The sequence below is a fragment of the Lemur catta genome, chromosome 9 (assembly GCF_020740605.2).
Source record: "Lemur catta isolate mLemCat1 chromosome 9, mLemCat1.pri, whole genome shotgun sequence".
Lineage (NCBI taxonomy): Eukaryota > Metazoa > Chordata > Mammalia > Primates > Lemuridae > Lemur > Lemur catta.
This window is the reverse complement of record NC_059136.1, coordinates 36,718,004-36,744,564: the sequence shown is the minus strand read 5'-3', so window position 1 is coordinate 36,744,564 and position 26,561 is coordinate 36,718,004. Positions and strand designations below refer to the sequence as shown.

General features: G+C 45.2%; 1 protein-coding gene across 1 annotated transcript; it reads right to left on the bottom strand.

The window, feature by feature from the left end:
- Positions 1-2,789: 2,789 nt before the first annotated feature.
- On the bottom strand, positions 2,790-8,493 carry LRATD2 (LRAT domain containing 2). Its single transcript, XM_045560900.1, has 2 exons — positions 8,072-8,493; positions 2,790-7,549 (listed from the first exon to the last, which is right to left on the bottom strand). The coding sequence occupies exon 2, from the start codon at positions 7,451-7,453 to the stop codon at positions 6,521-6,523; it is 933 nt and encodes a 310-aa protein (XP_045416856.1). The 5' UTR covers positions 7,454-7,549; positions 8,072-8,493; the 3' UTR covers positions 2,790-6,520.
- Between the last annotated feature and the right edge of the window lie 18,068 nt (positions 8,494-26,561).

Here is a 26,561-nt window from a genome sequence, read left to right as displayed (position 1 = left end):
CAATTTCTCATATCTAGCTAAGAAATTTTCCAAGACTAAAGGGAAGACCTCTCTCTCCCAGACAGTAACTTTATTTTGACTAAGGGTTTTGAACACATACAATAACCTTATTTTCCTAGCTAATATAATAGTTATTGATCTGGGCTCCACATGCATTATTTCATTTGTCTTCATGACCACCATTTATAGTCCAATTGCATTATTACATATATATTAATTGTATTATTTTACAAATAGAAAAAAAAATGAAGTGCAAAGAGTTAAGTGAATTGACAATGTCACTAGGATTATACAGAAGAGGAAATAAAGTCTCCAAGAAAGTATGTAACTTCTGCTTAGGTCAGACCCTGTACCTGCGGTTTAGCATTTTAACTCAGAATCCTCAAATTATGAGGTTAAAAAGAATGCACTAAACATCAAGACAACCAGACTCTGGGAGTTGACTACACTGTACAAGTTTTCCAGATAAAGTAGTAGAACGCTCATCTTTAGTCAGTTGTGGCTACATTTGACAAGGCACTACAGACTATATTATAGCAGTGGCTTGTCAAGTGAACAAAATAACCTCTTCCCCAATCGCAATTCCAAGGCTGTAACAGGCCATAAAACCTCCTGTTCTGCTTTACCACTACATTTCCTTCCAGCCTGGCCAATGCCTCTTGTCCACTCACCAGCATGGGGCAAACGCCTATCTTCCCACTCCACTTCATAACCTGGCTGGCAATTTAAGGCATCCATAGCTTTAACAGGACAATCTCCAGTTCTGGAAGAGGGGAGGACAGAGCCACTCATTTGCTCTCCTGGTTCATTGCACCCTAAAAAACACTGCCAATGTTCACTCTCTTCAAATCATAGTCACAACATCGCCTTGAAATAATCTGGGGCTTTCTGGTCTAGCAAACCCAGAACTCATTCACTAAAACTTTTAGTGGGGGTCTCTTTGCCTGGTCATGTGTTACTCGTTGGAGATACATGAACAAGTTGGACAACATGTTGTGGAAGAGCCCCAAGGAGAAATGGATGAATACCAGGAGCATGAAGCAAAGGCATTCTGAGAGCACTTGAGGTTCATTCATTCGCTCTCCAGCCTTCCTTCCTTCATGTAGTCAGTTCCCATTCCTGGCTCCCTCTTTCACCTGAGACTCAGCAAACTTCCTCAGGGAAGCCTTCTCTGACTCACTGATGAAGAGAGATTCTCTCCCACACACATTGTACATTTCCTTTTTCACCTCGTAAATTGAGTAAGCAGTCATCTGTCTTGCCTCTTAAAATGCAACATACATGAAGACATTATGTAACTATGGATCTGGCTTATCTCTGTATGTTAGGCCCTGGGAATTAAGAAGCCTCCAAGTTAAGTATTTAGTGAATATGTTAGTTACATCCTTTCCCCCGTCATCATGTGTACCTTCATGTTTTTGGTCTGATTTCTCCCATGGGAGTACATACTCCACATACCTACCTAACACCAGTTTTCAAATTCTAATCAAACTTAGACACGTCCGCATTATTTGAATACCTACCAACCGTCAGTACTTTACAGGGCCACCTTTTATTATCTCATCTATATGTATAAGTGAAATTTTCTCCTTAGAAACAAGCTCAGGGGCAGGACTATTTCTCATTTTTCTTTTATCTGTTTATTTCTATTTCCTAGGCTGGAGCTCAGCATCCTTCAGCCCTTCATTGACACTTAATGCCTTACTGCAATTGTAAATGCAGACACTAGCTATTCTTGCATTTACTCTGCTGATAAAATTGCTATATTTGTTTAATGAGCAGTTTCCCCAGTAAACTCAATAAAAGGAACTAAAAGCCCTTCTACATACATTCTGGGCCTGCTCATTTTGGAAGTCCTTTCAAATGCTTCCAAACATATCATTTTCCTACATTAAGCACAGTCTACTTAGCTTGAGAAATAGGAACCACAGCCTTCACCTTAATCACCCAAGAATAAATGTACATTCTGTATTAGGCTCCCCTTTCCGTACTTTCTCTTACAACGAAAACCATGATAAATTAGACTCCCAATCTAAGGATGAAGGGTCTCACTGCTGCTTGGGCTTCCTATAACCTTCAGTGTTCAACTTTTCCTATTTAAAATTCTCACAGGATCCTATCTGCAAAGCCCAGGCATTTGAACCTCACAGGATTGTGGCAGAGGGTTCAGGCACTGGCCTAGGGAATGCTAATGGCCTCCCACATGCCAGTCTGATGCCACATCTGTTCCTTCACCAACTGCTGGCACCTGCATCCCTTATCATACCAACAGTGCCAGGTGACCATGTTTACCCATTTTCTGTAATTATAGCAGTGGCAAGCACATTCCCTTTGTCTGGGGCTCTGAAACCACCTGAGATGAAACATGGGTTAATAAACACCAAAACGCCCCAGTGTAGATTTCATAATGTGAGTGACTTCCAGCAATTTTTGCATTGACTCTTAAAATCAATGTGTATTGAAAATTTATGAGACATTTTTCATGAACACTGATATCTTAGAAGCAATGGATGATTAATTCTCAGAGTAAATGCAGGATGTTTACTCACTAAATGAGTTCAACAAAATGTTTACTGAGCAATGCAAAGATGATGATATATACTAACATTCTCAGAGAAATTACAGTAAACTAAGTAGCTTGAATTTGGACCAAAAATGTCAGAAAATAGATATACAAGTGGAAAAAAAATATTCCGTTAACTCTAAAAGATGGTTTATTGGAAACTCTCATAGCATTTTTCATAAGGACCTGACAGGTTTTATTTTAATAAGACAGAGTGAAGAGGAAATGGCTTAAAAGATATCATCAATCTTTTATTTAACTAAGCACTGCCCTTCATTTTGAAGGAAATGATACAATTTCAAATTGGAACTTCCTTCTCAAGAAGTGGTATAAGAACATAACATTGATTTAACATACAACCTTCAACAAAAATAAAGTTTACACAATTCATTGGGAAATAAAATGCATATGGAATTCATACTGTTAGTCAATGTAATTCTCCATGGATCACAAGTATTATAGCCAAGAACAAAATGACCTAATGAAAAGTTGAATTATTCAGTCAAGTTTATAGTTACCCTGATTAAAAAAAAAAAAATTCAAGATTTAACTTTCCAAAAAAATCCATTTGATGACCATGATCACACTAGATTTTATTCTAATTTATAAAAAATGGTTAGACAAGCACATATCAAGAGTCTTCAACACAGTGGATTCCATTTTGGTAAGAAGAAAAAAAAAAATAGAAAACGAGTAGTCCTAAAATTTTCTTAGCTCTCCATAGTATATGTCATATAAAATTAAAGTTTTGCTTCCAAAAATAATGTTTCCATGTGGTTGTGGTGTTGTCCAGTGGTGCTATTAGGGCCAGAAGCACTGAATATACGAGACGATTAACCACTGTAGTGTCTTTTTTTCATAAAAACTAAACATTTCCTTAAAGGTCTGGAGTCATCTTCTGCTAGGCATTTTAGAGCTACAAAGCCATTTTAAATTAAATGTGGAATAAAAGCTACAAAAAGTATGAGTTCTTTCAATACAAAAAGGTGTATAGCTGAAGTTGTGGGCTCCTTTGACATACATAAGCAGTTTCAATAAAATATTTGCTCAGGTAAGAAAATAGAATTTGTCTGGTTTCATTTAGCATATGTTCCAGTCGATGTCCTGCTTATCCCTGCCAGAGCTTCTGAAGAACATTAGAATGGATATTTCTTTCCTTCAAAGAGCATCTGTAATTCACAGTACAAAATAGTTCTAAAGTCTTATTCCTAAGGAGAAACAAAAATTATTAAATATATTTATTTTTTTTCTAAAGTGTCACACGTAGCCATTGCCAGGGCATTAAAAACTCACTATCCACAACACTGCCATCTCGAGGAAAGAACCCAGAGTTGATTTGATTCCCTATCGTGGAGCCTTTACTGGTTGGTTATTGTTTTACTTTAAGCATTATCACCGTAAGAAAATTTTAAATAAAATCACTGTTCCTAAGTATCACATATTTCACATCTCTGGTACCCTTAGAAACACTTGCATTACAAGGGAAAACAGCATCTGGAATAGATTTCCTATTCTAGTTTATTTTCAAGCCCTGCTACCAAAAATCTCTTCTTTAGAGGTAGAATGCTACTACTGGTGTGGATTTAACAGGAGTTCTTCCTTCAGGTTGAAACTTCTCAGAAAGAGCAGTTCATTTGTAACACCACACAATCACTGCTATAGCTCTGTGTGACCACATACTCACTTTCAGTTACATTTTGGGACAGAGGAAGGAGACAGGGGTGGGGGAGTAGAAAAGTGACCTGGCTAGTCCAGAGCTGCAGGACAGTACCACTCTGTTCCTCCTCCCTCCTGTCTGCACAGTGATATTACTTTCAACTTTCACTACTGTGTTACACATGAAAGAAAACCCAAATCGGTTACGCATAGCAGCCTCTTCTAAATGTCTTCACCCATGTTTATCTTGCTCCACTTTTCCCTGAGCAAGAGAATATAAACACAGAGCTGTGAGAATATTAAACATGGAAACTAGATCTACATTTCCAACAAGAAACTGATTTCCCTCCGAAGTCCTAGACCAGGGCTAGAGTAGGGTTCATCTTTAACCATCAAAATGACAGGAACTATTTGGTGACCACTGTGAAAACAGGGAATGTAGCTAATGCCCTTGTAATTACAATGAAAGGTTTCATGTTGAGGTGCTTTGAAGGCCCAGACTTTCAAAAGTTATGGCCTCAACTTCCATGTCTAAAAAAAGTATAAAAGAAAATCCTTCAAGACTTCTTGCCTTGATTTAGAGACCTCCAGGCAAGAGGCCCAAGGACAGCCATGGTCTTGGACCACTCAAGTGTGATTCTATTCCAACTGCTAAGAATTAGATCACAAAATGACTTGTACAGTGTAGTTTATGATTCCCAAGAGGTGGTTAAAAAAAAAAAACTGTCCAACTTTATACAACTTTTGAGACAGTACTGGCGACAGGCAGCAGAGAAGCTGTTCTGTAATTGAGGGCACACATCATTAAAGGGCTCACAGAAATAGAAGAAACAGGTTGGAAAAAGTGTCACATTAAGCAAACAGCTCAGTACCAGAACCAAATATCTTGCTCAGCCTGCTGCTAACAGATCTCACAATCACCAACCTGTGCTTTCAACTGTTAACAAATTCAGATTCGGTGCTGACTACACCAGGTGGCATCTGTGGTTGATGTTAATTAAGAAAGGGATCTGAAGGAGTGTTCTCCAAGCAATAAAGAGACTGCTACAGTACAAGACTTTGCACCTTAAGTTCCATCCAGTGTGGCCAGCAAAATAAGTCTTACTACTGAAATGTCTCAAGCCTAAGATTTTAACCACCAGCAGAACAAAGGTGAGGGTGAGGGGGATGGGCCAGTGAGAGGGGGAAAAAAATAAGCCAGGATTACCATCAAAGCCTTGTTTTTAAAAGGGTTACCTTCACTATTCAGGAAGGGGAGCAGAAGGAAAGATTAATTCCTGCCAGGGCAGCCCTGTTCGGCTGCTTCCATAGTGGTTACTTTATGGGGTGGCACAAGCCAATCCCATGTGTGACCTGCGGATGAACACAGCTGAGCAGGTTTAATTAGATCAGAGACACAAAGGGCCATTCCCTCCATTGATAACAACGCAGCTATAAGTGCCTACAACAGCAGGGGAGAAACAAAGACAGCAGAACAAACCTTAATTGAATCCTTCCCCTGGCTGGCCCTTGACAATGATTTACTTGTAACCTGGGAAGGGGCAGGTGGAGCAGGAGACTTAGCCAAGAGTCAGCTCCTAACGACTAATTACTTGGGGTTGGGAAGGAGGGAGGTAGCAAAGTCTGTGTTTGTAGCCCGACTGTGCTCAGCTTATTTGTTACACTCAATAGGGGGCTGCTCGGTTTTGGTCTGCCGCTACCAGACCTCCTCATGGTTTTGCCAGCAGCCCTGCCCCCGCCCCGCGCCCCAGGAATCCCATAAAATAAATCACCCCAGCCGCCCGGATCCCAAACACAGCCAGCTCCGCAGGGGAAGCAGATAAGCAGCTCTCAGTGCTGGCCCGCGGTGGAGACTCCACAAACCCGTTTAGGGAGTTTGTACCAGGAATCCTCCAAGCCCAGAGTAAAGAGGAAAGCAGAGAGGACGCAATGGTACACACTGGTTCTCGGAACTTTTCTCCAACTCTACGTGCATAAAGGCCGATTTTAAACCCAGATCCAGCAAGCATTAAGTGCCAGACAGTTCCACAATTTGCCCCACCGCGGAAACGACAGATCGAGGGGGTCGGAAGGAAACTACCTTCCTTCTAATGCTCCTACCTGATCCCTCTGCCCCCTTCCTCCACCCCTGTCAGCTGCGCATTTCACCAACTCTCCTTTTTCCAAAGGGCCCAAGAAACCCAGATGGGGCCCAGAAGGTGGCGGAGGAGCGAAGGAAGGAGGGAGAGAGGGACGAAGGGGGCAGCGGCGGTTGGTACGAACAGCCCCCTTTCGCAGCTCTGCCATCAGCTTGCCCGCCCGTTAGTGTGCCACCGCCTCTCCGTCCTCCTCCTCGGAGCTGGGCGCAGGGGGGCGCCCGGGAGGCGGCGTAGTCCGAGCCAGGTTGCTGTCGCCCTCGTCCGGCTCGGCCGGGTGCAGGTGCATGGCGAGCTCCTGCAGTACGGCCGCGCGGCCGATCTGGTCGTTGCGCCGCTTCTCCATGATCAGGTCCTCCAGGCTCTGGAACTCCAGCGTGTGGCTGCGCTGCGCCGAGAGTTGAATCTGCAGCCTGTAGGGCTGCTTGCCAATGCGCAGCTCGCCGCCGATCTTGAACTCGCGCTTGCCATAGCGGCACCAGGCGGCGAAGCTCTCGGAGTTGCGCCAGCTCAGCTCACGCTCCTTGGCGCCCACGTGCGCCAGCGCGTTGCGTACCACCGCGCTGGGGCTCAGCGGCTTGTAGCGGTACAGATCGTTGACCACGCGTCCCCGACGGCCCTGGCTTGCGTCTGTCAGGAAGCTGTTGCTCACCTCCAGCCGGTGCAGGTGCACCACCTGGAAGTTGCCCACGTACACCGCCCAATGGGGGTACTGCGCCTGCGACACGAACTCCACTAGGTCGCCTGGCTTGCACTTGTTGAGTAGGTTCTCAGGCGTGTAAGTGCTCAGCGCCGCCGAGCCTGGCGCGAAGCTCTTCTGGTATATGCACTCGTCGCGGTAGAACACGGAGCATTCCACCTCGTGCAGCCGCGGGTCGTACGGCTGCGGCTGGGGGAGCGGAGGCCCGTCCCCACCGTCGGGCAGGCTGCCGCCATTGGGCCTTTGGGGAGGAGGCTGCGGCTCCACGTCCTCATCGTCATTGGAGAAGATGTAGGAGACCCCAATGCGGGGCCCGTCGTCCCGGTCCACGCCAGTCGGGTCGGCCGTGGGAACTTCCTTGTAACTTAGGTGGGTCAGTTTCTCCACCTGGTTGCCCATCACGTTGCGGACACACGTTCACACCGCCGCGGGAGAAGAAAGCGAAACCACCACTAGGGTCATTGGCACAGGTCCCCGTACAGGGGCTGAGGCCACCTGTTGGGAGAGGAAGGCAAAGAAGCCCTGTAGGAGCCCCTCCGCGAAAAGGGCGTTTTGTTCTTAAAGAACGGGTGGGGGCTGAGGACCTGGAGCCATTTTAGGGGCGATCTTGGGTATCTCAAGCCTTCTCTCATTCCTCCACCTCTAGGGTCAGGGCCACAAGAGACTGGGCAACTCCAGCTCTCCCCCGCCTCCAACCCTTCGCCTGGCCCTGGCAAAAGCCCATTGCATCAGCACCTCCTACCGCTTCCGCCCGCGCCCTACCTGCCAAGCCCGGGCAGGGGGGTGGGGAAGAAAAGAGAAACTTTACTTCAATCCCCTTTCCTAACTTCCCCTCCCGCCCCTGGACCCTAACTAGCCCCAAGGCGACTCCTCCCCGCTCCCAACACCTCCATCCCCAGGGGTATCAGCGAAGAGCCCTTAGCGACCCCGGCAGGTGAGCCACCCCACCTGGCTCACCTGCAGCGCTTCCTCCTCCCCCCTCCCCCGCGCACGCGCCCGCCCTCCGGCTCGGCTTACCTGAGCAAACTCACCCACAGAGAGGTGAAGGCCGTGGGGATTGAGGAGGGGCCCACGCCGCACCCCGAGACTTCTAGGGCGAGTTTGCAGGTGTGGGCTCCGCAGTCCCTCCTCTCCCGGCGCCGGCGGCAGCAAGGCTGGGCAGAGGGGAGCGACGCATGTCTTCCCCACGCGGCTGCGGTGCGCCCCAAGACTTGAAGGTGGGGGCAGCTCCCGTTCACACCGCGTCCCCTCCCTCCTGTTGGGGCTGCTGCCCGCCTCGGCCAGCTCTGGGGGAGGTGGGGCGCGAGGAGGAGAGCGCGGCAGCCTCGCTACCAGGCGGCGGCAGCTCCCGCTCGGGCCGGGCGAGCAACAAGCGCCGGAGCGGGAGGGAGGGGATTGTAGATCCGGCTCCGGGCTCCCGGGCGGGAGCGCAGCCCGTGGCATTTAAAGAGACAGGAGCCTGCTCCCCCGGCTCAGGTCTTTTACACGCTGCACGGAGCCGCCGGGATCCCCGCCTCCGCCCCGCCCACCCGGGCCCGCGGGGCCCCGCCCGGCCACGCCCCCGCGCCGGAGCGGGTTTATATCCCTCTGGTAAATACTCTGCCCGCCGGCTACGGCCGGCGCTGTGCGGCGGCGCTCGGAACCCGGGGGTCTGAGTGTTTTTCCTAGCTGTGGCTCTGAGAAGCTGGAAGGCAAACGCCACCCGCCAGTGCAGAGATGAGAGAGGAAAGGGGAGTTTGGTGTTTGTTCCTTTTCCCTTTCGCCTCCTTTCCAGAGTACCTGGAGACGAGCAGACGTTAGGGACTCTCGCTTCTTTCCTGGAAAGTTTCTTGTCCGGAAGGTCGGAAGAAAGAAAATGCTACCAGGACAGCTCAAAAACTGGTTCATCTTAGAAGTGTTTTCATTTGGTAGTGGGAAACTTTGGGGGAAAAAAAATCACAGAAAGGAAACAGTATAAAACAGAACGAAGACTTAGTTGCTGACTGGGTCCTTAGACCAGCGTTCTGTTTATTGGATGTCCCTCGAAGTTAGGACAAAGTGCATGTCATTACCTCGGTTGTTTTCCAGAGAGTTACCAGTTATTTGGTTGGTGAGAGAATGCATGCAGCTCTGACTGCTTTTCTGCGAGGTGGGGGATGTAGGAATTGCCTAATTGTCCTTAAATTAAAAACAAATTAGCAGAGGCCCCTGGTGGATATATTTCCTTCCTTTTGACTTAGGGAAGTGACAGGAGACCCGTATTGCCTATTAACCTCTGTCACAAAACGGGGTTATCCCCCACCCTTTACTGGTTTCATTTCTTGTACCTAAGATGTAGGCTACCAAAATGAATTTTTTCATTTATTTATTTTTTAAAATACTGGGTCGAGGTGGGGGTGGAAGATTGGCTGGCAGTTCCATTTGCAATTGCCAAACTTACGCACTCACTGCAAGCACACAGACTAATTTGTGGTGGATTTAAGGATGCAACTCCGGCCCTGTTTTCCATCACTTTGTTTTGACTAAATTTTTCCAGGTAACACTATTATTTATTCAGTGTGTATACCAACCAGTGGAAACAAGAATACGCTAACACTACTGTGATCCTTTCTAGTTTGAGAAAAAAAAAATCAATCTACTTATGTGCTTTTGAGTTCAAACCGTCAATACTGCCAGGGCTGTGATGGAAGTTAGTCCTTCAGCAAGTCATAAGATAACAGTATGCGAGACTAAAATGAAACTTCTCTATGCCCTGCAGATTCTGTTAAAATAATTTCACACTGGCCCCTGGCATGTGTGATCAGATGAGTGCCCCTCTCTTCCCGAGCTTTTGATAACACTTGGTCTGGGGGCTGCTGCTACCTGAATGATGTGTGTCACCACCATATGAGCTCCATTTCATACAGAAATGTTACTCTTAGGCAATAGGCCAGTCGTCCCATGTCTATCAGACTGGGAAACCTCTGCTACTATCATATGTGGTGGGCGACCTTGTCCCTAGGTAGAGTGGGGTGGGATGGCTGGGAATGGCAGAATCCGGAAGACACAGTAGTATGACAATTTACTGCCAGCACTCTGGGCCAAAGATCTGATGGGTGAGGTGTCTCTCCTGTCTAGGTGTCTTGATGAACTCTATTCAGGTGTACAGTAGTGACTCAACAACATTTCTTGAACTGACCAACTATAAAGTTTCAGGGGGATAGGCCCAGACTCATCTTTATCGCTGAATGCCTGGTAGTTAGCAGGTGCTCAATAAATGCTTTAGGGGAAACCCTGGCCATAGATCAAGAATTTCTTCCTGGTTTTATAAGGCAGTGAGTGAGCAAGTAAGGGAATGAGTAAGCAAAGAGATGATGCCTTTTGAAACTTGGCCTCTGCTGTAGATTCTTCTATGAATGCCTGTCTAGCGTTCAGCCTCCAAATGGTCGCCCTAGAGCACTTGGTCAGAGGTTGCAAAATGGCTCCCAAACATGCTTTGCTCATCTCAAAGAATTATTTAAAAAATTTAAGTCAGTTGTTAACAATTTGAAAACTTGAGAGAGCTCATATAAAAATTCATATGTTCAGCTTCTCTTGAAAAAATGTAAAGATACGAGACCATCAGGCCCTGTCCCAGGATGTCAGTGAGAAGCTGGAGTGGAACATGGGGGCCTTGCAGGTGAGATGTATTGTCTGATTGGCCCCAGTCCTGGTCCTGCCCACTTCACCTACCCAGGCCCCTTACCTGGCCCTGGAGCTCTCTGTTGGCCACCTTTGCTATCCAATATCTATACTGTAAATTTTATTATTGTATTATGTGTAATTCAGCACTTGATACTATCTGGTATTATTCTCTAATTCACATGTTTAAAATATCTTTTCTAGAGAGTTTAATTAAAAATACATTTCTTGAAGACATCCTAGGTGACTACTAGTCTTATTCACCAAGCATTCATTCTACAAGTACAACAGGCACTGTGCTAGTTTTTTTATATGTCCCCGTGGGGCTCAGCATAGTGGGGGAGACAGAGAAATAAATAGATGCTTTAGGACACTGTGACATGTCCTACAAGAAGAAGAAATGGGATGCTGAGGGAGAGAGGGGAAGTTTCAAGGCACGTGGATGCAAAGATGAATGACAAAGTGCCTGCCATCAGGGGTGTTGGACTCATGGGGGAAACACAATTCTAAAATTAATGATGATAACTCCCATTGAGTGAGTTCTTGATTCTTTTATAAAGGAGAATAAAAGGAGAGAGGCCGTGGCTTCTCCCAGCTGGTGAGTAGGAAGATCACGCAAGTCTGCTTTACTTCCAGGCCCATGCTCTAAAGCTCTTTGTTTTAAATAGAGACCAACAAATTCTACAATATTTAACTAATATTTGAGTGTCTGGGTTTACTGGGCTCCAAGGATACAGCCGTGGATGTCACAAAGTCCCTTTTCTTATGGCATTTATATGTTGTTGGGAGAAGGCAAGTGATAAACAAGTGAATAAATGGGAATATGAGACAGAGAGAGAGAGAGAGAGAGAGAGAGAGAGAGAATGCGTGTGAAGGGCTGTGAAGAAAATAAAATAGGGTAATGAGATTGAATAACTGTCAGTAAGGAGACGGTGTTGGGGGTGACCGACTTTAGATAAGATGGTCAGGAAAGGACTCCTGAGGAAGTGGAACTTGAGCGGAGCCTTGAAGGATGAGAAAGAGCCACCCTTGGCATTCCCTCCAGAGGGAAGCCCAAGAGCAAAGGCCAGGGGTGGAAGGAATTGGGATTGTTTGGGAAAAAGAAGAAAATAATACACTGTGACCAGAGCACAGAGAGGGGCTGTGATGGGAGGTGCAAGTAGAGAGGTGGGCAAACCTTTGGGGTTTAAAGGTGTCCCTGTGACTGCCCTATGAGAAAAGGACTGTAGAGGTAAGAAAGGAAGCAGGTCCCACAGAGAGCCAGGCTGGGCAGAGGAAAGACATTCCAGGCAGATGAAGTCTATACAGCAAAGGACAAAGCCTGTGAAGCACCTTCACCAAGCCGTTCAATAAAGAAATGTTAGTTGGATTTGAATTCTCAGCCATACTGCAGCTTCATCCCCCCAACAGTGACCCAAGTGTCACATCCTACACACCTCATCAGAGGAGGCACTCAATAAAAACAAGTTGTGTTGAATGCCACTTAGTCACTCTCACAGTATTGCCGTCTAGAGCAGTGGGGAATAATTGAGAATTGACGTTTCTACCTGACAAGGCATTGGCCCCGACTCTGCAGGTGTGGTAGAGATCTCGGTTGAAATGGCTTGCTCCAAGAATGTACAAAACAGGAGCACAAGGGCAGAATTATCTGATTAGGCAATCTGGAACTCTGCCTGTTCCCCAGGCTGGGCCCCAGGCTCATGGCAGCAGCAAAGAGCTGAGTGAGTTTGCTGGAAAACAGATTCCTCCCACACCTTCCTTACATTGGGAAACTCCAATACTTACCTGCACCTGTTTATTCCCTGCTGGGGTTTTCTTGGACCTTTGCAGGTTAGCAGTAGCAAATGGGGCCAGATGACCTGGGGTGGAGTCCCATTTGTCAACTGCTTGACCTTCGAGATGTCTTTTCTCCACTCTGGGCTTTGTTTCCCGGTCTCTAAAGTGAGGCTGTTGATATTGTTTGCCTCACTTGTGAATCCCCAGAGGAAGCCCTTTGCAAATCCTAAAGGCTGTGTAGATGCTAGGCCTTATTTGTATCCTGTGTAAGAGCCAGGTAAGGATTTCAATGTAAGTAATAAAAAGATAACCATTTATTGTGGTCATCCTCTTGTTAGATCTTCATACCAGGCTTACTGTTTACATTTTCTAGATAAGATGACAAAGGCCCAGGGAGGTCAACACTAATCTTACCCAGTGTAAGGGGAGAGGCTGGATTCAAAGCCGAATTTGGCTGGCTCCTAGTCTGCGTTTCCCACTGTGTCAAGCAGCCTCATTAGAGCACCAGCATCTACGTTTGCTCAGCCAGAAACCGGCAGGTCTAAGTGACCAGCTCATCCTGGTTTGCCCAGCACTTCCCTAGTTTTAGCATGGAAAGTCTTGCAAACTGGAACAGTCAGCCACCCTACCTGGGTACATCCCTCGCCTCGCCAAGGACTGTCATGAGGTTAGAGCTGAGGATGTTGCCAGGGTGGAGCAGGGAGTGGGGAGGGGAGAAAGAAGAATCAGGTGTTTTAGTCCAGACCTCACTGTCATGAGGTTATACACACAGCAGCGGTGGCATAAACAGGGCCATCTAATAAAAGAGACGATAAATGTTATAGCCTACTTTTGGCATTCTTCTTTTTTTATTTAAATCAGACTCTTTACAATAGCTGAGGGCTGGGCCTGTCTCACCTTTGAGAGGTGCAGGTCTGTGACTGTTCTCCTTGACCCTCCCAGCCTGCCTGTCTTTGGCTTTAAAACCTGCATAAAGAGTTGAACACTTTGGCCCAATTACTACTTGACCTTCAGGTTAAGGAAGGAAGCCCAGAGGCTGCTGAATGATGTCCTTTTCCTTCTGTATTTTATTTGCTCAGATCACCAGAGCAGGCTGTCTGAAGCAGGCTGTGCCAGAGCTAGTCTACCCTGCGGCTAAGGGTGACGAACAGGTGCCCTGAGAAGGGGTTGGGGGCTGTACCCGCCCCAAACCATCAGCTCTCTGTGCATTAATCCTGCAGCTAAATTGTCTGTGAGGAAGCTTTTAATCCTTTCCTGGAAGAGTGTGCACGGGTGGGAAGACACCAAGGCCCATCCCTCCCGGAGCCGTGCTGCTTGAAGAGGCCTCTGACATCATATTGTTAATGTTGAACCAGAGTTTGATTTGTGCTCGGGAGTCTGAGCTGTAGCTGGGCTCCTGCAGAAACCTCATGAAAGATGCATTTCACCAGGCGGTTCCAGGGGAGAGACCAGCTTAAATTACAGCTCTACAAATCCAAATACTGGCATATCTACAAATCCAAATGTGGGGACTTAAAAAAAAAAATCTAAATTCTAAGAATCTTCTTTTGCACTTCTTGTGTGAGAAGAGGAGGATGAGAAACTCGATACTTGGAGAGCAAACAGGGCTGTCAATAATGAGAGAAGCGTCCGCAGAGCAAACTCGACTTCCTTTTCTTTCCTTGGGCATTCTTCACGTTTCCAGGGAAGAAGAGCTCTGACAGGAGAGAGGAAGGCAGCATTTGTTCAGCATGGCTTTCTGCAGGACACAGTGGGGGGAACCACCCACCCAGTATTTAAGGCATAGGGCTCAACAAATCTAGTTGGTTAATTCCTATCTGCTTTTTCCAAACCACTTCTAGGCCTGGGGCTAAGGGATCCCCATGGTTTGCTCACCCCACTACAATCTGTTCCAACACAACAGCCCCAGGGATACTGTGACACTGAGCCAAACCAGGTCACTCCTCTGCTCAAGACCCTGCCATGGCTCCTTATCTCCCTCAGAGAAGGGCCAAGTTTCTACAACAGCTCCTGAGACCCTCCCTCATCTCCCTCCCTCATCATCTCTCCAAATCCTCCCACACCTCTAGACACACCGGCTCCTTGCTGTTCCTACCCCCTGCCTGTTGCTTCTGCCTAGAATTCTTCCCCCCAGATGTCTTCATGGAGCACTCCTGTAAGTCTTGATTCAGGTGTTAGCCTCTTGGTGAGCCTTCCCTGACAACCTTATTTACGATTCCAAATGTCCTCCCATACATACTCCTTATCCCCTTCCCTGCTCTATTATCTACTATGTATTCTACTCACTTGTCACCTTTGAGTATTCTATAGCATTTGCTAAATTATTTTTGTTTATTGTCACTCCCAATTAGACCTCTGTGAAATCAGGGATCCTTGTTTTGTTCACTGAGGTATCCCTAGCTCTTAGAGCAGTGCTTGACACATACTAGGCTCAATTAATTATAGTTATATGAATACATGAAAGGGCTTTTTATGGGCCATCTCTACGTCCTCACAACAGTCTTAAAGGTATAGGATTCTTCTCAATTTACAGATGAGAAAATTATTTCTAAAATTTCCTAAATGTCTATGATGTGCCACCACTGTACACTAGACAGTTGAGTTACAGAGGGGTTCAGAAATTGGGCCTAGGTAACGCAGCCAAGTTCACCATGAAATGACAGCTCTGTGCAGTCCAACATGGTAGCCACTAGTCACATGTAGCTATTGAGCGAGCATTTGAAATGTAGTCTGAACTGAAATGTGTCATAATGCAAGATACACACCGATTTCCAAGACTTAATACAAAGAAAGTAAAATGTCTTACTAATTTTTTATATTGATTACATGTTGAAATGACAATATTTTAGATTCTACTGGATTAAATGGAATATATTATTAAAATAAATATCACCTGTTTCTTTTGACTTTTTAAAAATTTAAGTTACATATGTGTCTGCATTTGGGCTTACAGTATATTTCCATGGGACAGCACTCTTCTAGCAATTTCCATTCTACCTTCCATCTCTGTCTTCAAGTACATTACCTCTCGGACTCTTGAGGGTGAGAGTGCAGTGACCTTGTCCCTCCTATAAGAGTAAGGACATGCAGAATGCATCAACACGTCTCAAAGCTATTAACATATCTGTCTTAGTTCAGGCTGTTATAACAAAGCATAATAGACTGGTGGCTTATAAACAACAGAAATTAATTTCTCACAGTTCTGGAGACTCAAAGTCTGAGGGCAGCATGGTTAGGTTCTAGTGAAGGCCCTCTTCTGGGTTGCAAACTGCCATCTTCTGATTGTATCCTCATGTAGCAGAAAGAGGGCAAGAGGGCTCTCTAGGGTCCCTTTTATAAGGGCACTAATCCCATTATGAGGGTTCCACCCTCATGACCTAATCACTCCCAAAGGCCCCACCTCCTAATGCCATCACATGTGGGGGGGGGAGGATTTCAACATGTGAATTTGGAGGGGGCACAAACATTTAGTCCATAACAATACCTAAAGAATGAATGTCTCCCAAAAGCAGTGAGTCTAGCTAGATGAGAAGCAAAAAGGAAGTGAAGAGAAGGGAAGTGGCCTCCAAAGGTGATGTGTTTTCAGCCCCTTCTAAGTGAAACAGGTAGCCTTCTCTACTAACTTAAGAGTTGGGTCTTTGAAGAAGAAATTTCCAATATAATGGAGCTGAACGAACCTAACTGTTGCAGAGCTGAGCTGGGATACCTCCCATTAACATTTCTGAGCATGGTCTTCCTGCCAACTGAGCAACCTTCTGAGGGGCATTCGGCTGCCTGTATGAGCATTCTTAATAGAGAATACAAATTTAGCTGATAACTATGTTTCTTTTTGTTAGTAAGCTGGTGGTCTGGTTGTATGTATCTGACTCTGTGGGCTGGTTAATGTGAACCTCTACTTTCAAAAGGTTAACAGTTGGGTATTTGATTCTGCAAGCTTGAAGAACACACTTCAAGCGATAGAGAATTCACAAAAGTGTTAATAAATAGCAGCTGCTAACATTTGTTGAGTGCTTACTGTATCCAGCACCACTCTAAGAGTTTTATGCGTATTCATTTATCTAATCCTCACCTGTGAGGTAGACATCATTATCATTATCCTCATTTTATAAATGAGAAAACAGGGACATAAGAAATGTATGTATCTTGCCCATGGACACACAGAGTGATTTTCAGAGCCAGGAGTCAGACATGAGGCAGTGCCATGGAGTGGGGATAACCTCCGGCCACCCACCCAGCCCAGACACAAACCCATGTGGCTGAGTTCCTTTGTCTTCGTACGCATGTGTCTCTTTGACCCACCTGTGGATGATGAAGATCATCTTTGCACCTGTGCATTCATTTGTGAGCCTGTATCTTCTCCATCCTTTCAGCCTCATCCCCTGCCATTTTCCCAGCCACATACCAGTTGTTGGGGGCCTGTCCACATGAAGCTCATGTAGCCTTCAGCCCTTGCCGTGACTGACCCCTGCACCTGGAATGCTCTTCATCCCTCTCTCCCAAAGCTAAATACTTTGCATTCCTTATGCTTCAAAGTAAGTCCTTGGAGGGGCCTTTTCTACCAAGCTGGTCACTCTCTCGTTCTTCCTCAGCCTTCGCTCATCCCGGACACAACGCTGATCACACAAGTGATTTCACTTGCTTATTTACCGCCATTACCGGTCTCTCTAGGAGCCCAGGCTTTGATGCTCCAGTGTTGCTCCCCGTTGTCCAGTGTAGCGGCCTCTGCGCAGTAGATGCTTAACAATTACATGGTGAGTAACTGCATCCTTCTTCTGATGAGCCTGATATTCTTATTCTGGGGGTGTTCAGAGGACCTCTCCTTCAAAAAGCAATTTTGAGTTTCAAGTATGTGGTCAGGTTCACAAAACTAAGGTGTTAAGTGGAACCAGGAGGAAGCTGACAGGGCCAAGTAAAGTGTGGATTAAGAAGCAGAAACCTTGAGAAGAGGTAAACAGTAAGGGCCTATTAAGAAGAAAAAATATCAGGGAAAGATTTTGCTAAAGCTGATTGCACTTGGGGAGTCCACTGCCAGTTTGCTGAATGAATGCTCTGACTGGACTGCATGAGTGAAGGGTGGAGTTGTCACTTTACCTGACGGGGACTTAGCTTTGGTCTAAGGCAAGGGCCTGGCGTTAGGCCCTGGCGCCAAGGCCAAATATGCTCCATGGCACACTACAGCTCAGCTGAGCCTGGTCACCCAGTTCCTGGAATCCTTGGTGGACATATACTTTATGCCCTGCCTCCTGCTCAGTTGCTGCATGCAGAGGACTAAAACACGATCCCTGCCCTGCATGCCCACTAGCACTTAATAGGTGTTCAGGAAACATTTTTGAAGTAATGGATTAATGAATGCATAGAATGAGACTTTTGTCTTAAGGGCACAGAAAACAGGTGGGGATGCCAGACAATGGATATTTAGAACCTGAGCCAAAAATATAAGTATAAAAGCTACATTTTGCTTTTGCAAATAAGAGTGGTTGTCAATGCTATGTGCATAGCTATGAACCAGTGAAAAGATGAAGCTTTGTCTCTGAGACAGTAGCAGGATTTACTCTGCAACAGATACTGTGTTGCCTAGTTCATCCTCCCTAAACCTCACAGGGCAGGTTCTGTGATTCTTTTCATACCCATTTTATAGCCAGGAAAAGTGAAACGCCAAGGGGATATGTCCCCCTCCAGAGCTGGCAAGCCAGCCAACCACCAGAGTGTGGACCCAGGCAGGTCTGACTCCAAGCCCAGTGCATATGGCGCCTTCACATTCTGGCCACGGTTTGTCCCATTGATATCACAAAGGACAACAGGAAGGGGCTTCTTGGTGAGGCAGAATGCAGCCATTAACAACGTGTTTCCTTTTCCTCTTCCTCCTCCTCTGACGGGGGCATTCTTCACCCAGAGCAGCTAGCCCAGGGGTTTCAGATGGGCTGCTTAGAATTCAGCACACCCATATAGATTCCAGAAACAAGACCGTAAGCAGATGGCCCCACTGGGAACAGGAACCTGAACTTTCTTTGTAAGGATAGCTCAGAGCGGGGAATGGGTGGGGAGTAAACTGGGATCCTGACTAATTTGACAAATGAATTTATTACCCGGTAGGGTCTGAGTCATTAGAAAGCTGGGGGCACTCCAACAAAGATAAATAACTCGGGTTTCAGTGTGCGGTTCCGTATCGCTACAACCCTGCAGGCATCTAGGCAGAACACCAACCTGGGCATGGAGAGGTCTGCCAGTCTGACAAGGTCAAAGATATTCCAACTCCTACTAGCACATTTCCCTCCCCTAGTGATTTACAAATCCCTGCCCAAATTGTCAGTGCTAGATCAATGTTTACCAAAGCCTCCTTAGCCCTTTTCCTTCCATTGTCCGCAAGCCCCAGGGGTCTAGCCTCTTGAGTCATCATGTAAATGACTTGGGGTCTGACCCTAATAGGGATTCACTAGGAATACTCCTTTCCTGGAAGATCTCTAGTTAGCTGGATTTCTGTTTAAATGAAGGTTAAATATAACCTGCCTCATTGTATCCCTTGCTGTTGAAAATCTTTCTAAACTATCTTAGTTCACTCACCTGCCTAAGTTTCTGGAGCAGAATGAAAATAATTAAGTTTTTCTTGATGATTAGGCATCTCGCAGAGCTATGGGGCTTTATTCTGCCTGTTGGTTGGGATTAAAATTTAACTACAGTTGTAGACTTTTGTGAGAAATTGGGCTCTAATTGTTCTGAGTTGAAGAGGAGATTTATTTCATTTTGTAGAGAGAAGTGCAGCCTCTTACCTTGCTAGTGCCCTGCAGAGCCAGCGCCTTCCGCCTGGAGGATTGAAGCCAGCTGACAGCACTCTATGTGCCTGGCAAACGGTAAGGGCTTTATTGCTATTGTTGTTGTTAATGATTTTTTCAAACAAACTTTATTATCCCTAGGCCATCCTTGTTGTCTTTGAGGCCTAGGCACCCAGGCCAAGGATACTTGCTCTCATGGTTAAATTATCTGTTAGCTTTATGGTTAAATTATCTGTTAGCTTTTCCTTCCCCTTTCTGAACCTCATCACTTGGCATTGGAGCTACTGATGCCATTTAAAACCCACTTGGACAGGTTTCTTACCCCACTTGGGATCATCTCTCTGTGATAGCCATTCTGAATGAGTTCTACACGAAGCGCTGATAGGTGATAAATTCTGGTTTCCCAGGCTGTCCAGGACAGACCTCCCCTGGCCCCTTGGGTCTTGCTGGCAGGTGGAACCATTGCAGTTTAGCTGGGAGACAGACACACACCTGGATGTCAGCGTTTCTGTGGCGGCAGGGACTCTGGCTGCTTTCTTATTTCTTTCATTGTCTCTACAGATGAAAGCCAGTGTGTCCTGTAGTGAGACTGACAAGTCTGTGAGCCTGGGGCCAGGAAAAAGCAGCAAACAAAAGTGGACAGTCAGCCAAGTAGAGTTTGCTGGAGATTTACAGGGAAACCTACCCCCAGACACAGAGCTACTGGATTTATAACAAGGGCTGGATAATTTGTCCTTGTGTGCTAAGATAAGGGTAAACAAATTTCATGCTGTGATGTTAAGCCCCTATCTACAGAAGTCAGGAAAGATTCCCTGCCCTGTTGCTGAATTGCTGGCTTGGCAAATTATCCTCAGAAGCTTATTTTTTGGAGACTTCATCTAGAGGTCACACTGGGGCCCAAGTGTTAAAAGTGGAAGGATGTGCCTGGGTGCAGAGGAGGGGGACTCATGTGTTCCGTGCATGTGGCAGCTCAGAAATGGAAGTGGCCGTGGCTCTAGCGACAGTATTTGGAAAATCCTGGAGAGAAACTGGGGTGGTATCAAACAGCTCTGTGTGCTTGAGGACATATGCCAGGAAATGTATGTTCACACTTCAACCCACACTTGGCCTTGGTCCCACAGTCACACCCACCCTAGACCTGGCTCTCTCAGTGTATATTGTTCACGGCAGCTAGTTGAGTGCTCTGTGTTTCCATAGTTTCTTATCACACCTGCATAGAAGGAAGTACTCACTGTGACACTAGAACTGTCTTGCTCTGTCTCCTCTGTCATACTTCCACCTCCAGGGACAAAGGCAATATCTTAATGATCTTTGTATTCCTTATGCATAAGCATACTCTATATGTACTAATAATGTTTATGGAAATAAGGAAGAAAACCAGAGCTCCGAGGGCAAGTCTATTTGAGAAATATAGGAATGCAACTTCAAAGTTAGAAAATTATTATTATCCAGTAAAATACTCTATTTGGTGTTTTGCATGTGTTTTTTATAATCCTAATTATTCTACAATGTAAGAATTATTGTTCACACTTTACAGATATAGAACTGAGGCTCCAGAAGTAAAAAACTCAACCATAAAAACACAATTCATAGGTAGTGGAACCAGGACTCAAACCTACGACTGTTAGACCCCTAACTGCACATGACCCAGGCTGGTCTAGAGTCCTGATTCCAGGATATATTGCTGTCTATGTTTTTGGTACTTGATACTTCCCCAGGTCCATGCCTGGGTGCCATTTTGTCCATCTGTAAAATAGAGGAGGAGGGTGCTCTGATCCCATAGGCTGCTTGTTAATGGGTGTTAGAAGTGCAGGCAGAGGAGGCATGCAGCCAGGGAGACGGCTTTAAGGCTTGAGCCAAGCTCAGTGTGAGTCCTCAATAAATTAAACGTTGCTACATAGAGTTGAGCACAAAGGAAGCAAATAGGGAGTCAGGCACAAGTACAAGGGCCTTGCAGAGGCAAATCAGTCCAAGAAAGATAAGCCCTAGCCAAGACTGATGAGTGACCAGGCAGGTGGGACAGAGAACACCTGAAAGATGGTATGGCCACATTCTGTTCAGAGTAGGGCAGACAGATGTGTATATGACATGTGTGAGCAGGGTAAGGCAGACATACATGTGTATGATATGTGTTTGTACACATAGACACAGAGAACCTCATCAAGGGAGCATCTGTGTGTAGCCAGAGATGCAGGATGAGATCCTTTTATGTTGCAGTTAATGTCATCAGATATTCCCTGACAGGACTTTGCAGCTTATTAAGGTCTCTTATTAGTCTTCCGCTGTCCCTCTGCTTTCCATATTCTTGGTGCAGATAGTGTGGATCATACACTAATTACATTGTGTTGTTAACAAAGAGTGAGAGTAATATATTATATATTTATTTTATATATATATATATATATATATATATATTTTCATGTTTTTTCCCCATGATTTTTCTGTATATTGTATAGACTATTTCTGGAAGTTTACCCAAAATGCTGACAAGCATGTTTGCCTCTGGATAGGAATCTAAGTGCCAGAGGTAGGAAAGAGAATAACTTTGCAAAACGTCCTCTTTTATGAGTCTTTTAATCGTGAGTATAGAGTCCTTATTCAAAACAAGAACTTAAAAAAAAAGAGCAGACCATCTTGGGTGTCTGTCTTATACTTGGATGTTTCTGAATTGGCTCTTCTGATGATTGTTTTTTTCTGAGTGTGATTAACTTAGTTCTGATATGGTTAAAGGCTGTTTTATGGCTCAGTGGAAGGAAGTGGGCTGATGGAAGACCTTTGGGGGAAAGGCGGTTAGAAGTGCTCCAGAGGTGGGCAGTTCTCCAACCAAAGGCAGAAAAGGCTAGATCAGCCATTGGGAAGAGGCGAGTGTCAATAATTTCAATAAATCAGCTAAGAGGTAAACTGCACTGTTCATCCTGAGACTTGGCCGAAGTTGCAGTATCTAGTCACAGTATCTGGACTTAGGGACTTATTTTCTGTTTTTAAAAATGAGATGGCTGCATATATACTAGACATTTGTTGTTGGGATGCCCTGTGGCCACAGGCCTTCAAGGCAGACTTTATGAAGAGAACCAGCTGACTTTATTTAGTACCTGTGCTGGGCCAGACGTGGATTGGCCACTTTGTAGGCTCATCTCATTTAATCCTTAAACGATCCTATGGAGTAAGTACTATCCCATTTTATCCATGAAGACATTAAGACCCCAAGGTGTTAGGGGTTGATCCACTGGCCCAAGGTCTCACAGCTAATAAGGTAGAGTCACAATATGATATGAGGTTCTCTTTGTCTCCAAACACTGGACTCTACCTGTTATCCAACCAACACTGCCTAGAAGAGAAGGAACTAGGGCTTAACTGTCCACCAGAAATTGGCAAATAATTATCTTAATGTAATGGCTCTCAAACACTGGCTGCATCAGAATTGCCTGCAGGTGTTATTAAAACACATATTGCTGGCCCTATCCTCCATGTTTCTGATTCAGTAGGTTTGCGGGGCGGGGGGCGGGGTGGCAATAATTTGCATTTCCAGCAAGTTCTCAGGGGACATTGTTGCTTCTGGTCAGGGGACTACCCTTTGATAACCAGTGTCTAAAAGTAAAGAGATTAAAGTAGTGGCTTATATAGCTTGGTTGGTAATTTTAGAGGCAAATGTAACATAAACAGGGCAATTTCGAGGTGGCTCACACCTGTAATCCTAGCACTCTGGAAGGCCGAGGAGGGAGGATTGCTTGAGCTCAAGAGTTTGAGACCAGCCTGAGAAAGAGTGAGAGACTGCCTCTACTTTAAAAAGAAGAAAAAAAAAGAAAAATTAACCAGGCGTTGTGGCATGCACCTGTAGTCCTAGCTACTTGGGAGGCTGAGGCAATAGGATTACTTGAGCCCAGAAGTTTGAGGTTGCAGCGAGCTGTGATGCCACTGCACTCTACCCAGTGAGACTCTGTCTCAAAAAAAAAGCCAATTTTATACTATTTATGATTCTTATAATTATTTCCCTTGTATTATTATTTGCATTTTAATAAAATACTTTTTGAAAATATCCACCTATTTCATCTATTTTAAAGTAAAAGAGGGAAAGGGAGATCAATACACCTTAAAATATGGAGTACAGGAGTAACCATAAGGCCCCCGAAGGAAAAGACCAAATCATTAGTCATGACTCCTCTGGCTACAAGTGAATGAAATCTAACTTGAGTCATTTTTCCTAAGATTATATTTGGCTCTATATAACAGAAACCCACTTAAAAAATGTCTTGAAACCAAGTTTCTGCTGTTATACAATATTTCTGGAGGTAGCTGGTCACTGTCATTGCTTTAACCGTTCAACAATATCAGGTCTGGCATCTCTGTGATTCTATTTTAATTTTCTTTTTTATTTCTGGTCTCAAAATAGCTGCTATGGCTCCAGCCATCACATCTGTGTTCTACTGATGAAGAAGGTAGAAAGTGGAAGGAGTATGATCCACATTATGTCTTCGGGTCTCTCTCTATTGTGTCTTCACTTTTCTCTGCATGTCCCCTTCGTTCCTTTACACATACCCATTTCTCCAAGGCAGGACCATGGCTGCACTTGGCTTCAGGAATTACTTTCTCGACTTCCCACCCAGATGATGGGAAGAACTGTGACTGCTGTGTTATGGTTAGATACTTTCCTGGGGCTAAGTAATTGGGATATTATTATCAGCAGTTCCCACTGGAGCTGCATGTTTAGACAAGGGTTGCAGAAGAAGCAGCTTTGGAGCCACTACCCTAAAAATAAGGTGATATCCCTTTGGAATAACAGAGACATTCTGGCCAGAAAAGACAAATATATGTGCACAGTCAAATGGTGTTAAGGACCATTTGAACAGAAAGCCTTACAGACTGTCTTTCAGGATGTTTTTTGTTTTGTTGTTTGGAAAGGTCTGAGTTTAATAAGAATTTAAGCTAGTTTAAATTCAGTCTCTATCGGTTTTCCAAAACATTACCATATTAAACCAATCTACCATTTCCCTTATTTTCTTTGAAAAAAAAAAAATGCAGACTAGCTTTGCTGCTGGCCCCAATGAGAAGCCTCTACCTGAGTGTTCTTTGTGGCAAATATGCAATGGTGATTACATTATCTTGTTTCCTCCCCCTGAGATTGTGCTGGGAAAACAGAACACAAAAGCAAAAGAAGACATAAGCCCTTAATTGGCACATCAGTCACGTCAGGGAGGGGCTATTTCTTCCTCCAATCCTGTCAGGAATTTAAGAGCACAGGAACGGTGTGGCACGTTGTGTTCTGTGGACATACATGATTTGTGGCAAACAGAAGCAGCTGGAATCGTCTCTGCCCCGGGGCTGCCCATAGAAGCCATCCAGCTGAGTGTCACTGAGGGTCTTCAGCCAGGAGTGTCAGGGCCCATCCTTGCCTTTTTAATTAGGGTGGGGGAAGGTGAGGAGAGTGTGTGAGAGTGAAGGGATGCAGGCCTTTGGGGAAATGCTCTCCAGTTTCCACAAATAGCAGAGATTCCTGAAAGGCTTTGAGGCAGGCTCTTGGAGGTAGCCATGGCGATGAGGTGCCTGTTGCCTCCCTGCTGCCAGAGAGGCAGTTTTGCTCCCCTCTGGATGGGGGGGGGTGGCAGGGGAGAGGGGGTGCTTGAGCTGGCGCCCCAGGGCTTATTTCAGAAACTCTGCTAGACTCAGCGACTGCTTAGAATCACCCAGTAATTGGTGGAGCCCGCTCCTCACTGTCTTGGTGCCCTGCGGCATTTTACTGGCATCCTTCTGCCCAGCAAGCATTTGCCAGTAATTGTGGGGCCACCATTTTTAGTTAGCAGGTTCTGATTCACCTTCAAGGGGCTGTTGAGTTCTCCTCGGATTCTTTGATAGCAATTAGGGCGTGCTTCTCAGCAGGATGGCTGAGGAGTCTTGGCTGTGACTTTGGAAGTTGAGGGCAGTCTGACTTTACCTCTTCCCTGATTCACAATTCTCACTCCCTCCTCCCTGCGCAACTGGGGCTCTGTTGCCACTGATCCTCAGTGATGTCTCAAGGACCAGGGAAGGAAAGTGGGATCTGAGATGTGTTTGTGGGTGCAAAGTGGGGGGCATTTAGGACAACACCCTGTACTTCAACTGGTACTCCTCTATTCTTATATTTTATATATTGAGTGACCAGCTAGGGTAGAATTTTTTTTATTAATAGACAGATTTTTAGATTTACAGAAAATTTGAGAAGGTATGGATTTTCCTTACTTCCACCGTTTTCCTTATTATTAATATCTTGCATTAGTGTGGTATATTGGTTACAAATGATGAAAAAATATTATTATTAATAATGAAAGTCTATAGTTCACATTAGGGTTCACTCTTGCTGTTATACATTTTATGGGATTTGACAAACAACTAAAGCTATGTATTTACCATTGTCATATCATAGAGAATAGTTTCATTGCCCTAAAAATCTCCTGTGCTCTGCCTATTCATCCCTTCCTCCTCCCCATGAGCTCCTGGCAACCACTGATTTTTTTTTACTGTCTCCACAGTTTTACCTGTTCCAGAATACTACATAATCGTAATTATATAGCATGTAGACTTTTCAGACCACTTGTTTCGCTGAGCAATATGCATTTAATATTCTTCCATGTCTTTTCCTGGCTTGCTAGCTCATTTCTTTTTATCCTTAAATAATATACCATTGTATGGATATACCACAATTTATTGTATGTATATTTTTAAAAGAGGTTTTCTACAAAAAGCATGTTTTATAACTGCTGGTTTAGAGTTTGTGGCTTTCTTTCATGAGGTGGCCGGGACGTTGGATGGGTCACCCTGCCGGTATAGTGCCCGCAGGAGGAGATGTGGGGGTGGAGTCAGAGTGATTAGTTCACAGAAAAACTTAATTCCTACACATACACAGACACACACACAAACCCATCCACTTAAAATAGGTGATATTAGGGAAAGAACAATGGACAATGAGAAGATGTGATCCAATATAATTTGGGATTTATTTATTCATTCACTGATTCATTCATTCCACACTGATTTATTGCACACTCAACTATAGGATGTCATGCTTGGCCCTGGGAATAGAGTAATGAGCAAAACAGATTCAATCCTGAAGGATGGAACTTTCAGGAGAGTCAGGCATTCCCAGAGTCACACTAATGCATATATAATTGCAAACAGAGTCAAGTGCTCTAAAGGAAGGAAACTTGACCTTTCTTGGAGGGTCAGGGAAAGTTTCCTAAGGGAGGGGCACTTAAGCTGAGAGCTTTAGATTAACTAAGAGTTAACTTGGAGGAGGGAAGAAGTTGCTGCTCCTATGACTGTTCAACCAGCATCCTGCTTACCAGGTCTTT

What these genes read in the sequence shown, in the direction of transcription:
- LRATD2 (XM_045560900.1), bottom strand. Translation starts at nt 7,453, where the DNA reads ATGGGCAACCAGGTGGAGAAACTGACCCACCTAAGTTACAAGGAAGTT.